The sequence below is a fragment of the Lytechinus variegatus genome, chromosome 2 (assembly GCF_018143015.1).
Source record: "Lytechinus variegatus isolate NC3 chromosome 2, Lvar_3.0, whole genome shotgun sequence".
NCBI lineage: Eukaryota > Metazoa > Echinodermata > Echinoidea > Temnopleuroida > Toxopneustidae > Lytechinus > Lytechinus variegatus.
Genome location: NC_054741.1, coordinates 70,872,984 through 70,888,048, shown reverse-complemented (window position 1 = coordinate 70,888,048; position 15,065 = coordinate 70,872,984). Strand labels below are relative to the sequence as shown.

At 35.2% G+C, this 15,065-nt stretch overlaps 1 protein-coding gene across 1 annotated transcript; it reads right to left on the bottom strand.

Annotated features, from left to right (window-relative positions):
* Positions 1-1,557: 1,557 nt before the first annotated feature.
* Positions 1,558-14,845, bottom strand: LOC121408877 (nucleoporin GLE1-like). Its single transcript, XM_041600564.1, has 16 exons — positions 14,650-14,845; positions 13,323-13,510; positions 12,586-12,682; positions 11,970-12,179; positions 11,088-11,155; positions 10,192-10,361; positions 9,648-9,761; positions 9,119-9,262; positions 8,639-8,757; positions 7,222-7,431; positions 6,419-6,609; positions 5,537-5,660; positions 5,005-5,109; positions 4,181-4,263; positions 3,499-3,562; positions 1,558-2,765 (listed from the first exon to the last, which is right to left on the bottom strand). Exons 1-16 carry the CDS (start codon positions 14,737-14,739, stop codon positions 2,697-2,699), a joined length of 2,046 nt encoding a protein of 681 aa, XP_041456498.1. The 5' UTR covers positions 14,740-14,845; the 3' UTR covers positions 1,558-2,696.
* Between the last annotated feature and the right edge of the window lie 220 nt (positions 14,846-15,065).

Sequence of the window (15,065 nt, the reverse complement as noted above, 5' to 3'; positions counted from 1 at the left end):
TTTTCTTTTCTGTAATTGCTTTTCATGGAAATAATGTTAAAAAAACAATTACGAAAGCTTTTTGCATGTGATGTTGATACTAACATTTTAAATTCCGTAACTTATTATTTGATGGATTTTTGCTGAAGATATTGTTCTTTAAATTCAACCAACTTGATTATTGTATCTAATGGTATGTGAACATTTACAAAATGATATCCAATGGATTTTGTTAAGCAATTGAATCACAAATGATATAATTGAACAAAGAGATTGTGCTAATGTACTATGTAAATATACTTGATGTATGAAGTATATTTGAATGCAAAGGCTGAAACACAAAACTTCAGAGTTTTCTTTCTCTAAAGCAATTACATAAACCCTAAAATATTTGTAATTTTCAAATTCATAATTAGTTACTTTTTCTGAATTAGATATTTTTCCGGTAATCATTAATAAATAGAACAGGTAAATCAAATCATGTGACTGTAAATAGTTAGAAATTAAATAGAAAAAAAATACACATCTTGATCTGACAACTCTTTGAGCCCACATATAATACTTATTTTCTAATTCATGATTTCTCACTTTTCTAAAATCATATTATTTTGTAACAATCATATATCAAAACAAACATTCTTAAAATAAGTACAAATCATACTTCTGTACTTAGAACTTATAAATCTCTAAGGGGATGTTGCAAGAAAATATTTGCAATCAATTGCAAATACTCTGTTGCAATTTTACAACTGACAGATCAATGTTAGCTGTAGCAAATCAGATTAAACTTCTTGTTTCAAGGAGCAGATTAGCAATCAATCACTAATTTGCAATTAACTACAAGACATATCATTGATTTAGGGACCAAAAATAGACTTGCAATTGATTGCAAGTTTCTTGCAACACCCCATTAACCAGCTAAATATCGAGCAATAAGTTACAATGAAGTATCATGATATATATATTCAACATTATTTTCAGTAAAAATAGTCATTCATGAGCAAGCCCCTCCCCCCTGCTTCTCGAGCGAAGCGAGGGATATAGCGAAGGAGAGCGCAGCGAGCCAGGGCCTCTTGACATCTGAGCCGAATTTCACCCACTTTCTTTTGTTTTTTATTGTTTTTACCAATGTTCCAACCAAAAACTTGTCGGTGAAATTCATCCAATGAGAGCGCATCTTGAATGGCGGCCCGTGGATTTTTGACGAAAAGTGACAACGAAATATCAAAGAGTATTGAATATGCCTCTATAATGCTGAATATTGACCGAGTTAAGGATTTGAAAGTCGATGAAATTAAATCTGCACTGAAAGGACGAGATGTTTTTGTAAATCTACCCAAAGGATATGGAAAAACTGTAACCTTTCATGCGATTCCACTTTATGTCGATTATCGATCTCCGTAGTGCAGTGAGGTAATGCTGGAGTCGAGTTGTTCAGTTGGTGCTTCCCTTAGCTTTGACTCGAGTCTGACCAGGCCGATCTCCCAGGAAGTTTTGGGTTGGTGATGGGTCTATTACAGCTAGTACTAGTACCACTACTTGAAGCATTATGCTGGTTATATCCCATTTTGTGTCCCGCAATTAAATGAATCCCCTGCAGAATAGTGGACTACTAGTATTCCGAATCTCGGAAAAAACAGCTTTGACATATCATTGGTTTCCTATGTGACTGGTAATATTCATGACTCATGTATATTCATTAGGAAGACGTTTCTCATGAATATATAATTCAGCTCAGATGTCAAGAGGCCCTGGCTCGCTGCACTCATTTGTCCTGATTTTCAAATTGACTGAGAATGATTTGAAAGCTCTTTCCTTGAAAGAAGTTAATTCACAGTTGGTAAGTTATCATATTATATTGTTACATAGGTGAGGGATCAATCATAATTTGAAACAATAATTTTAACTAGTTGCACTGTACTGGTCAGTCTTGTCAAATGTGCAAACAACCATCATCTTTTATTAAAGCCCAATTTGGTTTTGCAATTGATTATAACAAGGCCAACACTTGATATTCATATTTGGGGAATCGGGTCACTATAGTATAAAGCGCATGGCCCGCTTACAATCCCATTAGAAACACAGATGATGAGAAACCTGAAACTGAAACAAAGTGCATTCAAAGGGGGTGGGGTATAATAAACCTAGAAACAACTAACAAATTTTCTTTCAAAACATTCCTTAAAAATTATTTGGATATTTACACAATTGTGCAATTCAATTTAAATAAATAATCTTTAGGCCTATTGCCTTACACAGGGGCCACGGGAGCAGGGGAGGGGCTTCAGCCCCCCCCCTTTTTTTCCAAAACCATGTACAAATGTAAAAATTACTGTATGATTGTTATTTTTTGCATGGTCAGCCCCCCCAGTTTGAAAACCGTTCCGCGGCCCCTACTACACCCCCTCCTTCCCATTTATATTTCACAAGATATGCTTTATCAAGTACAAATTGACAGGAAAAATCTCAATCCTTGAAAACATAGTGTCAAGTCATGGAAAAGGACATTCCTAGCTGTCAGAGAAGAATTGAAGGGTCATGACCTCTAGAAGTCCGATCTAAGCGTGAGAGTAGATTTGGAGGGTCAATACCTTCATGACATCCAGAAGTCTGATCTAAGCGTGACAGTAGAGTTCTAGGGTCACAATCTACAGAGGTCATAGAACAGGAAACATCTAGCCGTGAGAGTAAGTTCGAAGGGTCACGACCTTCAGAGGTCATGACCTCCAGAAATCTGATGTGAGGAAACCCTTGGGAGGTGGTACTCTCTGTCTCTTCAGACAATCCTGAAATAACACAGATCATTGTATAAGTGAGTTTCTAAGACAAAGTATGATGTATTTAAGACAACCTGAAACAAAATGTCTCATGCAACCCACCTACAGATGCCAAAGACATACAGTAATACAGTAAAATTGAGATGAACACGAAACTCTTAAGTATGAGGCTCTTTAAATAATTGTCATTAACCAAATTAAACAAATCGGCAATGATGTTTTAATGTAAATACACTTCCAAATCTCATTTACTTAGAGAGACAAATACATAAACAAGCTGTGGTTTTCGAAATTCAAAAGAATAACAATTATCATAACAAGAAAAACATAATGGATTTCAACTGTGCCCAGTGGAAATTTATACCTCTGCCAGTCCAGATCAGATATTCATTACACAATTATAATAGTGAATTTATCAAAAAATTACCTCTGTGATCCTCAACCTTGTGACCCCCAAAGTCGTGAAATATTAATGTGATTTCCATATACTTACATGGGCAATGGTTATTTGGTTATCATAAGATCATATCTACTCCCTAACTTATCAGATCACCATCTCTCCGTTATTCATAATTCACTCTGAAAACACTTTGAAGTTGATTCATCAAATGGTTCTTTACTTATCACGAGAAAGAAATGGACAGAACAGACAACCAAAAACATATTGCCTCTACCAATCACCTACAGTATAGTGGAAGGAAACCTTATAAATTATGCATTTGAAGATAGAAGAAAGTATTACCTCTAAAAAGCTTTTTAGTCTCATTACTGGACCACCAGAACCTTGTGGAGTAACAGCTTCAATCCTTTTCAAAATAGAGAACACAATACAATATTTCCTGTTAATCAATAATAGTTACCATAAAGATCATTAGGAATAACAAATTAATCATTGTAGAATTTTTCGATACACTATGTACCGTATTCTTTTGTGGACATGTGTTGGTCCTACCTAAATGGACCATCAGAAGTCTTTTATGGGCATGCGTTGGTCCTGGAAAGGACCACTGAGAATCTCTGAGTTTGGATGGTCCATTTCTGGACCACACATACCCCCTATAGTACACAAGAATTGTGGTGTACCATGCTTCTACACTGATTCAGTCTTCACCATGGAAATGTTTAAAAATAACTGATTCATGTTTTCATAAGTTTGTTTCTAAGAGCTGGAAGAATTGAATTACTATTTCCATTAATTTGAACATTTGAGGGAAGTAGTGTGTAGATTGTTTGTAAGAGATCTTTAGAATTGTATCACTATTTCCACTACTTTGGACTTACTCTGGGAAGTAATTTTGTAAATTGGTTGCAAGAGTCTGGAAAATTGAAATATTTTTATTCCATAACATTGAGATTTTAGTTGTTGAAGATTGTTAATAAGTGCACAGAGAATTTGATAATTATTTCCCTTTATTAGAACTTACTTTGGGAAGTAATTTTTGTAGATTGTTTGTAAGAGCTTGAAGAATTGTTTTCCATATGCCTCTGATAATGTCTGACCACAAACCTGCCAAAACAAAACAAAATCATAAAAATTATTGATCCCTGATTGTTTTAACATTTCACAGTTTACTTTGATCTGTTTGCTTAAAAAACACAAAATGCTAGGAAAAGATTAAAGACAACATTAAAACAAACCAAGGTTAAGATGCAATCGGTACAATATTACATCGCCACAAACAACTCTGAAAATGGGAGAAATAAAAATGACAGATACAAGAAATAATATCAAGAAATATTCAGTAAAAATTGGCTGAGATTTTTTTTATAATTAAGAATAGTTCCCATAGACATAGCAATTTAAGACATCTGCTTTAGACCGTCTTTTAAAACAAGTACTCATATGTCTATTCCACTATCCAAATTTACTTCTTTTTTCAATCCAAACTTGTGAACCAATAGCTTTAAAGCAACTGGAATCTAGCAGGATATCTCTATACCCCATGGTTAAAAGAAAAATGTTGCCTTTCCAAGAAATGTAATTCCATTACTCATCAAATATGTTTGATGTAAAACTGACACAAGAAATCCACTTCATGGCTAAAAATTAAATCTAAATGCTGTGCAAAAACAGGAAATCCAAGCACAATTCTACTCCCAATAAAAATGTCTTTAATATATGATTTTTCACATCAACCATGAAGCAATCATTACATTTCCTAACATTCCCTGACACTTAGGTTCTAGAATTTCAAATTCTCTGGTTTTACATAAATCTCTTGACCCAAACGATCTTTGCAATAATTACCTCTAGGAAATCAAAGAGAGTAGTTGCAGTGATGTCTGGCTGAGGTTTGAGGTTCAAAACCCGAGAGATAAAGATCCATCCTCTTTCTACACCATGGGGATGAGACTGCAGAGAAAATTGTATCATACAGGAAGTAATATACAAGAAGAATTGTTATGTTCATATACTATCAGAATACTATCAGGTTTTGAGAACCAATATGTGACAATGGAATAAGCACGCATGTAAGCTGATTCTTCAAATCATTGTTCATGGCTCCATTTCACCTTGTAAATTCATTAAGATATAAATGATTTTTTTTTTTAGAATTCAAACTTTCAACCTTGCCCTATATCTGACCACCCCCCCCCCCCCTCCCTTTCTCCAGCTTTACTTCACTTTATGAACTGCTTGAGCCATGATCACTTGAGAGCATTACATCTTTTTATAAGAACTTAAAACAAATAAGTCCTTTCATGAATTTCCCATATATTTGGGGTCAGATGCACATACTTTATGGAATTGCCTATGGGGGTTCTGCTTTGATACAAACCTGTCCTCGAAGAGGTGGAGTAGCAATGATAGCTGCATATAATCTAGTGAATCCTGACATCCTTTTCAGGTACTTATCTTGCTTCTCTATCTGACCTTCACTCTCATAGCAGTAACCAAGGCATCTGGAATACAGGAAAAACATACACATGATAACTTCAAAGTGATTGGCTTGACACATCAACTACTGTCAGTGAAGGGGAAGTGATGCTGGTACTCTTTAAGATAAAATGAATTTCCAAAAAAAATCTCTTTTTCAGTTGAAACATAATGCTACACTTACAGTTGGTATTCCAGTTTTTTCAAAATCCACTCTTTTTTATGAATGGAACAAAAAAACAGCAAGAGAACTATGATGGACTGTTGACTATATTGAATTTTCAGAAAAGCAAGAAGAGCATGGGCCATGATTGAGAATTGAAAAAATTGAAGGAATAAATTTAAGTGAACAATGAATCTCAAGCGCAAGGAAGAATTAGGATTAACCAGCAGAACTCCTAATGTGATCCCAGGAAGAGGGTAGTATTCAAATGAGATTGAAATCACTTTGAAATACTAATACAGACACCTTGTTAAAATGCATGGTGTTGACCTGATGTGGTTGGCCAATCTCTGAGAAATAATGGGAAGAATTGTGCACAAGAATAAGACTATGTGGATGAAAACTTCAATTCAATTCAAAATTATTTTATTTTCCAAACCTTTAAAATATACATAATGTAGGTAAAAATCTATTATTGCTAAAATCCATTGATGAGGAAAAATGGAAACAAACAGAAAGCAAAGCTTGTAAATGACGCTGTTCCCTTTTTAGGGACATTTAACAAAATAGGGTAAGACCAAGTGACAATTCACAATCAACAAATCAATTAAATATACTTACTTGTAATAGTCCTCGAGACTTTGATCATCTCTTTTTGCCATGTGATAAGGAACCAGAAAGGGACAGCTTGCATAGAAGTGATGTAGAAACAAATCACCCATGTCTGGTATATCCTGCCATAGAGCCACTGCTATTGCTGCATAGGCAAACGCTGACTCGTGATTGGATGAGACCTGCTCATCACCTTGTTTCTGGAAATAAGAAAATAGAACAATGATGGTATTATATATTCAATCAATGAATACTAAACTCTCTATCAAAAGTGTCCATAACAGAAAATGTAATTTCACAAAGATTTGGTTCCTCACAAATCTGATCAATTATATAGTAATCATTTATTATTTTCCTCATTATCACAATTAGTCCAACACCACCACAAAACACAGCAATTCACACCAATAGTATGATCATCACTGTACTCACAACAACAACCATTATCATCGGCATCATTATTGCAATCTACTTCATCATATGTACCATCACAATCATCATTACGATCACCATCATAAACATCTAAATCATCACTATCACGCAAAGAACCTTTCACAAGCTTTTAGTATAAAGATCCTTCACATACTTCACCCCCATCATATATGTTGGTTAGAACCATTTAGACCTCATGGCCAAAAAGCAGGTCCTTGAACGATTGAGCCTGTCAAAGAGGATCCAACATCACCATCAACCCCAACACCACGTTCATCATCATCATCATCATACAACTGTTACCCTCATCACTCTCGATGGTCAATAGAGTTATATATGCACTGAATATGCTTTTTCATTAAATTTTCCCTACCACCTACCACTAGCTTCTTAGCAGCAAGATCCTTGACATACGTCACCCCCGTTGGCTGGGTTGCCTTGACCCTACGGTTTACCATCTGGACCTCACGGCCCATGAGCAGATCCTTTAGACGACTGAGCTTATCAAGGAGATGGGAGCCCGACTGGACAGACACCGAGTTGATGGGTGTGTTTACCGCCTTCTGAAGGTCAAACCGATACTTCTTCACCTGAAAGGGGGTGCATTTAAATTCCAAAACAGAAACATTGAAAGTACATTCCAGTTGTTGTAGTAATAGAAAATAAATTTGAATAGAATTGCAAAGCATTACCATCATGTGTTTAAATAAAATAAACACCATGTGTCAAATGATTTCAGGAGAAATAAGTAATTGCTCAGTAATTATAAATTATGCATACAATTTGACATTAGATGGATATTGTCTCCCCTATATTTTTAATGAAAGAGGTCTGAAGGCACAAGAATTCTCAATAGCATAATCACTGGGGATACAAATACCACAATAATGTGCCTTTGGTGTTTAATAAGGGGAATCCAACCTTGTTCAGAAAATGTTGTATTTGAAAAGGGGAAAAAAAGATAAGTAGAATGGTGAAAGTTTTAAAGAAATCAGACAAGCAATAAGAAGGATATGGGTGCTCTCAAATTGAGATACCCAAACTATGTAAATTTAAAACTGGCAACTGTGTAAGTAAAATATGACAAGGGGCAAGGACAACTTTTCCATAGGTCATGTACTTAATTATCATGATTTTGTGTTTTTTTCCAAAGTACCTATTCCCTTGGGGTGGGCAGTAATCAAACCCAGGAAGTATATTGTTATATGTCCTCATGAAAAATTAACTAATTTGAAGAAAAGCTTTGAAAGAAATGGCATTTTAGCAATTTTATATATTTGACCACATGGAAAAGTAATCCTTGCCTAACATCACTATGACATCACAAATGCGGCCAATTTGAAGCCTCATGGGAATAGTGATCACCGATTTTTTACAACTTATTTTTTGAGCGATATTGTTTAAACTTTCACGTATCAACTTGACTGATTTTTTTCTTTTTCCTCTAAAAACAACTTTTTATTTGGGTTGGATTCTCCTATAACTACAGATAGCAATATATGGCTACTCTTCCTCTACACTTATATTCCTCACATTTCTGTACTACTGCCTTCACACTTCAATGACATTGCACAACATTTTCACCTAAAAAACATTTACTGTAGGCAATTTATGTCATGTTTAGCTTTCCACAGAGAACTGATTTTAACCATGGATTCACTTTGTACACATTTAGATATTATAGACAATACCTCGCAATCACATCATAATCATTCTAGTTGATTAAATTGAGACCAGTTCATGAAACTTCAATATCTAGCTTGCAACACAAAATATAATGAAATAAAATTCTCTTACATCTTTATCAGTGGTTTTACTAAGTCCCTTGCAGCTTTCTTCCAACATTTTATGCTTATCTTGGAGACTGGTATACTCCTTCAGTGCATCTGGACTAATACAGGATTCAAGGGAAGCATCTGTAAAAAGAAAGGGTCACTATTTTAAAGCATAACTCTAGGACAATGCAAGGCATCATCATCAAGCAAAATAATTGATATGCCTTGAAGAAAAATAGAGTCATTGGAAAAGGTTCTATATTAGAGAAATTTTAGAATTCAAAGGTCAAGTCCACCCTCCCCCCATAAAAGGGTTAAGTTGAATCAATAGAGAAAAATCGGATGTAACATCAGAAAGTTCTGACATTTATTATTTTGCTTATTTTTCACAAAACAGTTATATGCCAACTCATTGGCATGCAAATGAGAGAGTAAATGACCTTCACTCACCATTTCTTTAATTTTTTATTGTTTGAATTATACAATGTTTCATTTTTCAAACCTGCTACTGCTGATGTAGATGGTTCTGGTTGTTTGGGTTCTGGTTTGGTTTCTAATTTCTTGGCTTGTTCTTTCTCCTTCTCCAGCCTCTCCTTCTCTTTCTCCTTCCTTGTCACTTCTTCCTGATAATGTCTCTCTGCTTCGGCTGCATTGGCAAAATATGGTGAAAAACATTTAAAAAACAATAGTCCCAATAGAGTATCTCAAAATCTTCTACAATTGATATAATTTCATTAGAGAAATACAAAGTTATGATAATTCACACAATTACACAATCCAGGTGCATTATGGGTATCAGCAGGAAGGAAATTCCTTGTATGCTGTAAGTGCTGTAATAGGTAGCCAAGCTAAGCCATGGTTGCAGCATGATGAACAAAAAAAATGTTCAATATGCAATATAACTATTATCATCATTAAAGTCCATACTTCTCTGGTATGTTTCCTTGCCAAGCATTTACAAAATAAAGACCTCACTGCTTAATCCCATTTGGTGGTCTTTACAAACAGGTTTAATGCATGATGATGGATACCTATTGCTTTGATTGCCTCTTCTTGTTTCAACACAAGTTGTTCCACAACCGTCTGCATGGTCCTCTCCAAGCCTCTGAAAGATTCCACTTCTGAAGCTTCATGTACAAGGGATTCTAGGAGATACATTGATGGTGTTCATGCTTGTTAATGTGTTCAATTGCATTCATCAATATATTCATGATCTACATGAGGAGGAAATTAACCCACAATGGCTTGTGAAATATGAGGCAAAAAAACGGAGGAAATGTAATTAACATCGGCAGCATCATCATGAAGCAAAAAATGAAACTTCATCATCACCTTACAATTTTGTTTATCAATTTAATTTAATATCTATTTATTTTCCACTTTCAATGTTATTTGAAGTATATCAAATATCATACTGTAATACACAATATCATAATAAACAATCATTTATGCTCAGACTTTTCCACAATCCATATTGACATAATTATAGAAAATGAATTTGAAGAAAAATATAATTTGAAAATGAATGTGGGTAAAAAGTCCTTGTTTCTATACTTTTACAAATACATTACTCACCAGCCTTTTTACATAGAGCTTGGATTACTGTTGGGAGCTTTCTAGACTCCTCAGACAGGTGTTCTTTGTGAGAGCAAGATTGGAGCATATGAAGTATCTTCTTGGCTGCCTCGTCCACCTGACTCTTTACTCGACTTAAACTCTGTTGGAAGTCTTGTCGCTCTTTTGCTCTGAGCAACAGAAGAAAATGAATAGAATAGATTGTTTGTTTCAAAGAAAAGATTCAATGGATGCCTGTATAATGTGTAGTATTCATATGATGGTGAATTTCGTCTGTTAGAAAGAAAGAGTGAACTCTCAGAACTAACAATGTTGATGGTGATTATTATAATGAACATGATAATAATTAATGATGATTATGATATTTCAGCCTCTTTCAGCTATAATTACCAATGCTCTGCAACATTTTTATAGTATTCTTACATAAAAGGAAAATCACAACACTTATGCTATTAAATGTGCACTGAATGCTTCTAGTCTAAAAGTGGTCAAAAGTTGCATTGAGAATACATTGAATCATAGTGAATTAAGTTGGCTGTCATTATATTTCTTTGTGTAAGGGGTCATGTTAAAAGTTGTATTTTCTCACAACTGATTATTTTGAGCATTATGCAGCAACAACTGTCGAACATGGTACCAAGGTACCCACTAACCCAGTGAGCTCCGGCCCGCTTCATATTACACTGACAAGTAATGGGCTCCAGCCCGCTTCGCCGGAGCTCCCTGGGTTAGGTACCCACTAGCTTCCTCAAAGAATGGCTTATACATGTCTGTCAGATCTTAAGGTCTGATTTGAACGTATCAACTATGGACAAGATACAAAAGTAGACTGACGTTCCAAAAGGCAGAGTTCACTTTACAAGAAGTGTAAAAAAAACCCAGTAATTTGAACATACCTCTTCCTCTTCTCCATTTCATCAGCTTCTCTTTGTAGAACAGCAGCTTTCATTTTAGCATCCAGCCTCTGTGAGGAAATACAGAAGGTATATTGCATCTTTGTACCCACCCTACTTTGTCTGATCCCACATGGTCTAATCCCAGCTTGTCTACAAACAGTCTGTCAAATAACCATTTGGTCTCATTTTTATTTAGCTCACTTATCATTCTATCTGATTTCCAGTTAGGCTATAGCCATTTCATGTCCCAGTTTCTACTGCCAAAACACAATTATTTTTATCAAAAATCATCACTTAATGTTATCATTAAATTGATATCATATCCATTTTTTCTCAGCAATTTAGAACCAGCTTGAAAGGATGCATATTTCATACTGCCAACTGTGAAATCCTTATCAATTAGGACCAAGTGGGTATTTCATAGAATTGGTTGAAGGTGCTCACCACTTAAACTACTAGAATATAGCAAGCTAGAATTGGGTTTTCAATCATTTCTAGTTGCATTTTAATAGGTGAAGTTAAAATAACCACATGTTAGATTCTAACTATAAACACATATTTAAGTGCAGGTATGGTTCTTGCTACTATTTAAATAAAACAATGTGAAATACAATCATACATTGTTAAAACAGCAAGAACAACTATATGTTCCCAATAGGTTTGTTTCCTCCCACTTCATATTCCAGTCATTCATAAAGCAATGTATAAAGTTACTACAAAACAGCTGCAACGAAGTCCCATGTCTCCATTAACTATCATGTAGTTGTTGATGAGGTTTAGACTAGTGGTTAGAGAAGCATACATGTACATGTATCTCGACCTGAAATGTTTGACATTCTTGTAGCCTAGGCTAAGACCTAACTAAGATTAGAAGTCACATACCTTCACATGTAATCTATGACGTTCTTGCTGATGTAAGAGTCTCTTTTCCCTCATCTCATCCACCTCTCTTTGAGCCTGCCTCATCATCTGAACCAGGGCCTGTTGCTTCAGTTCCCTCTGCTGGGCTTTCAAGGCCACATTCTGCTCTGCTTGTTCTTGGACCTGCTTAGAGTGTTCCTGTAACTGCCATTGTCTCTCTTTTACTCTCTCCTGCAGAAACAGTACATTATTTATAGAAATACAACTGAAATAGTAGAGTGACATAGATCTAAACAAATTAAAATCATATATTTAAAAAGAAAACAGAGCATACAGTAGCCATGTGACAAAAAATCTGTTTCTGAATTTTTTCTTTTTTTCATGTCTGTATTAACCAAAGAATATCATGCATGGCACTTTTTGTGTTGTGGTTAATTTGATTTGATACATAAAACAGCTACAGATTTGAGATGCAAGTTCTGACACATGCTGTTTGGGAAAGATAGGTGTTTTCAGGAAATTTCCATTCCCTGGCTCTTGCATACCCATATAAGCATTTTGTCAAATAAACATATCACATTAGTTGCATTGCAAAATCATTCATGGTGGGGAAACGAACTGGACATGTATAACAAACCTTGGCAACCTTCTCCCATTCCTGTTCACATTGGAGGAGGGCACGTTCAACATGGCTCTTTTCATTCAGCACATTTGGGCTAGTTTCCACTGCTATCCTATTTAAATAAACACAATTGAAGCATTAAACAGTAATTCACACACATCCTGGTTCTGTACAAATACAACAAATATGTTTAAGAAAGATCATGTTGATAATGACAGTTGACACAGTTGATGAGTATCATAAAGATGAAGATTAAAATGACCATGATGATAAAGTCGATGAAGATAAAGATGATGATAAAATGACCATGATGATAATAGTGATGATGATGATGATGATAATAATCAGTGATGATGATGATAATAATATGATGATGATGATGGTATTTGTTGATGTTGTTATTGATGATAATGATGATGATAATGCCTGTAAATGAAGGAAAATATTATTTTCATTATGATATAAGACCTAATTTTTTTACAAAATGGTGTCTGGATGAACTTATGACTAAACCCATTTTCAAGAAAATTGTCTTTCTCGATACTGGAAAGAACATAAGAGAAAATGAAAAATAGTAAACAGCCTACATGTTAGGAATGGCAAACTAACATTCTTGCATATACTTGACATTAATGGAACTTTAGTCAAAACCTTGATTTTGATTTGGCTGCTGAGCCCTGTTCACCATGGTAGTTATCAATGATATCAAGTTACCATACTACTTCCATGCAATGTGGTCATGGTGATTGTACCTTCTGCTATAGTTGTGTTCAACCTCTACATCATCACTGACTAAGCCACTTCTGTTCTTCCTACTTCCCGTTTCTATAGAATCTCTCTGTTCCTCTGTGATGGGGGAAGCTAGCTGGACCTTGGAGAGAGCAGCAGCGAGCAGATCAACCGACACAGAAGGAGGAGATGAACAATGAGTGATCACATCCTAGAAAAAGAATAGTTCTGCATCAATTTTTATTTGTCTTGATTTTGATCATTAGATGAATAGGGAAATAGATGACAAAGATAATAAAAATGTGATGAATTTATATAGAGAAGCAATTGATTTTAAAGATATGCATTGATTTATTACATGCTTGTATAAAACTTCAGTCTTTAAGGACCCCCCACCCACTTCTGGCATACAGATGAGGAGCTTGGGGCCATGGATCATAAAGTCTCACCATAACGAAATAAAAGGAAAAGAAACAGTGAAATATGATATTTCTTAAATATTGTGTCAAAATCTATCTCAAAAAACTGATACATAAAAACAGTCTTTTTTTCTCCCCCCACCCCACGAACACTGATCGTCACCCATGGCATGCCAGTGTATATATTCTACGATGGTTTACTTTGAATCAGATAATAAAATATGGTGCTTGAACTCAACATAGATAGCGTTCATGAACAAAAACCAAATAACAAAGACATCAATTTCTGTGTTTGCGGTTCGAAAACAATAAATATCACAGAGCAGAAACTTTGAGAAAGTGTGTTGCGATTTGCTTTTTTTTTTAACAGAACCAGTCTCAGAGAGCTGAGACCCTATTGTGATTAAGTTTTTGGTATGTAAAAACTGTCATCAAGAATTAGAAATCTGAAAAGCCCCAAAAAGGCAAGATATTTCTGTAATTAGCTTTGCCTTTGCTGTGTTTGGTGATCATAAATTATGGACATAAACAGAAATCAGAAATAGATCTAACGTTAGATCTATGGATTTAGCTTTGCCTTTGGTGTTCAAAAACGTTAACGTAACATTAGTAACATCTTTTGCAACAAAACTGCAAAAAGAAATGCGCGTTTCTCGTCAACTGCAACTTTGTTTTGTTTTCAATTTCAATCATGTTTTCAAAAATAAATAGCATATTAAAAAGGCAAATGACATTGTGTTTTCATAAAACTTATCAATTGAAGGCTTAAAAACGCTTCTCCGCACGGTCCGCAGCTTTGAGTTAGTACATTAGTAATTTAAAATAATATAGGCCTAGTCAGTAGAAGCTAAAAAAGTAAGGCCTCGATCTAACATTACAAACAACATGACAAAGAAAACAACTGGTGGGACCAAGTATAAGTAAAACTAACCTCTACACGTCCATCTTCGAGCCAATATTTGTCGTATATAAGGTTCCCCTTCTTGGAAGTTCGAAGTGCTTCAAGAGTCGAAGTCGCCATACTAGAATATAGAAGAGTTCTGCTTGAAATAAACAATTATTTCAGCTCCGAGTCGTCAGATAAGCAGCCATTCGGTACCAGTACGGCGCCTCGGAACGATCGCAGAAATCATATCGCGATCGAGCGTACAATGCTCGCGCATGCGCATGTGTGCTCAGCTAGCTAGCTCAACTGCCTAATACCCCCCCCCCCCCACACACACACATACATTTTGGCCCCTAAACAAGTTGTCGCCAGAATGTCCAGGGGAAAAAGCTTGAAAAAAAAACATACAGTAAACACGTTTGGCTAATCTTAAAAAAAAAGCTTTGGAAAAAAACATACCC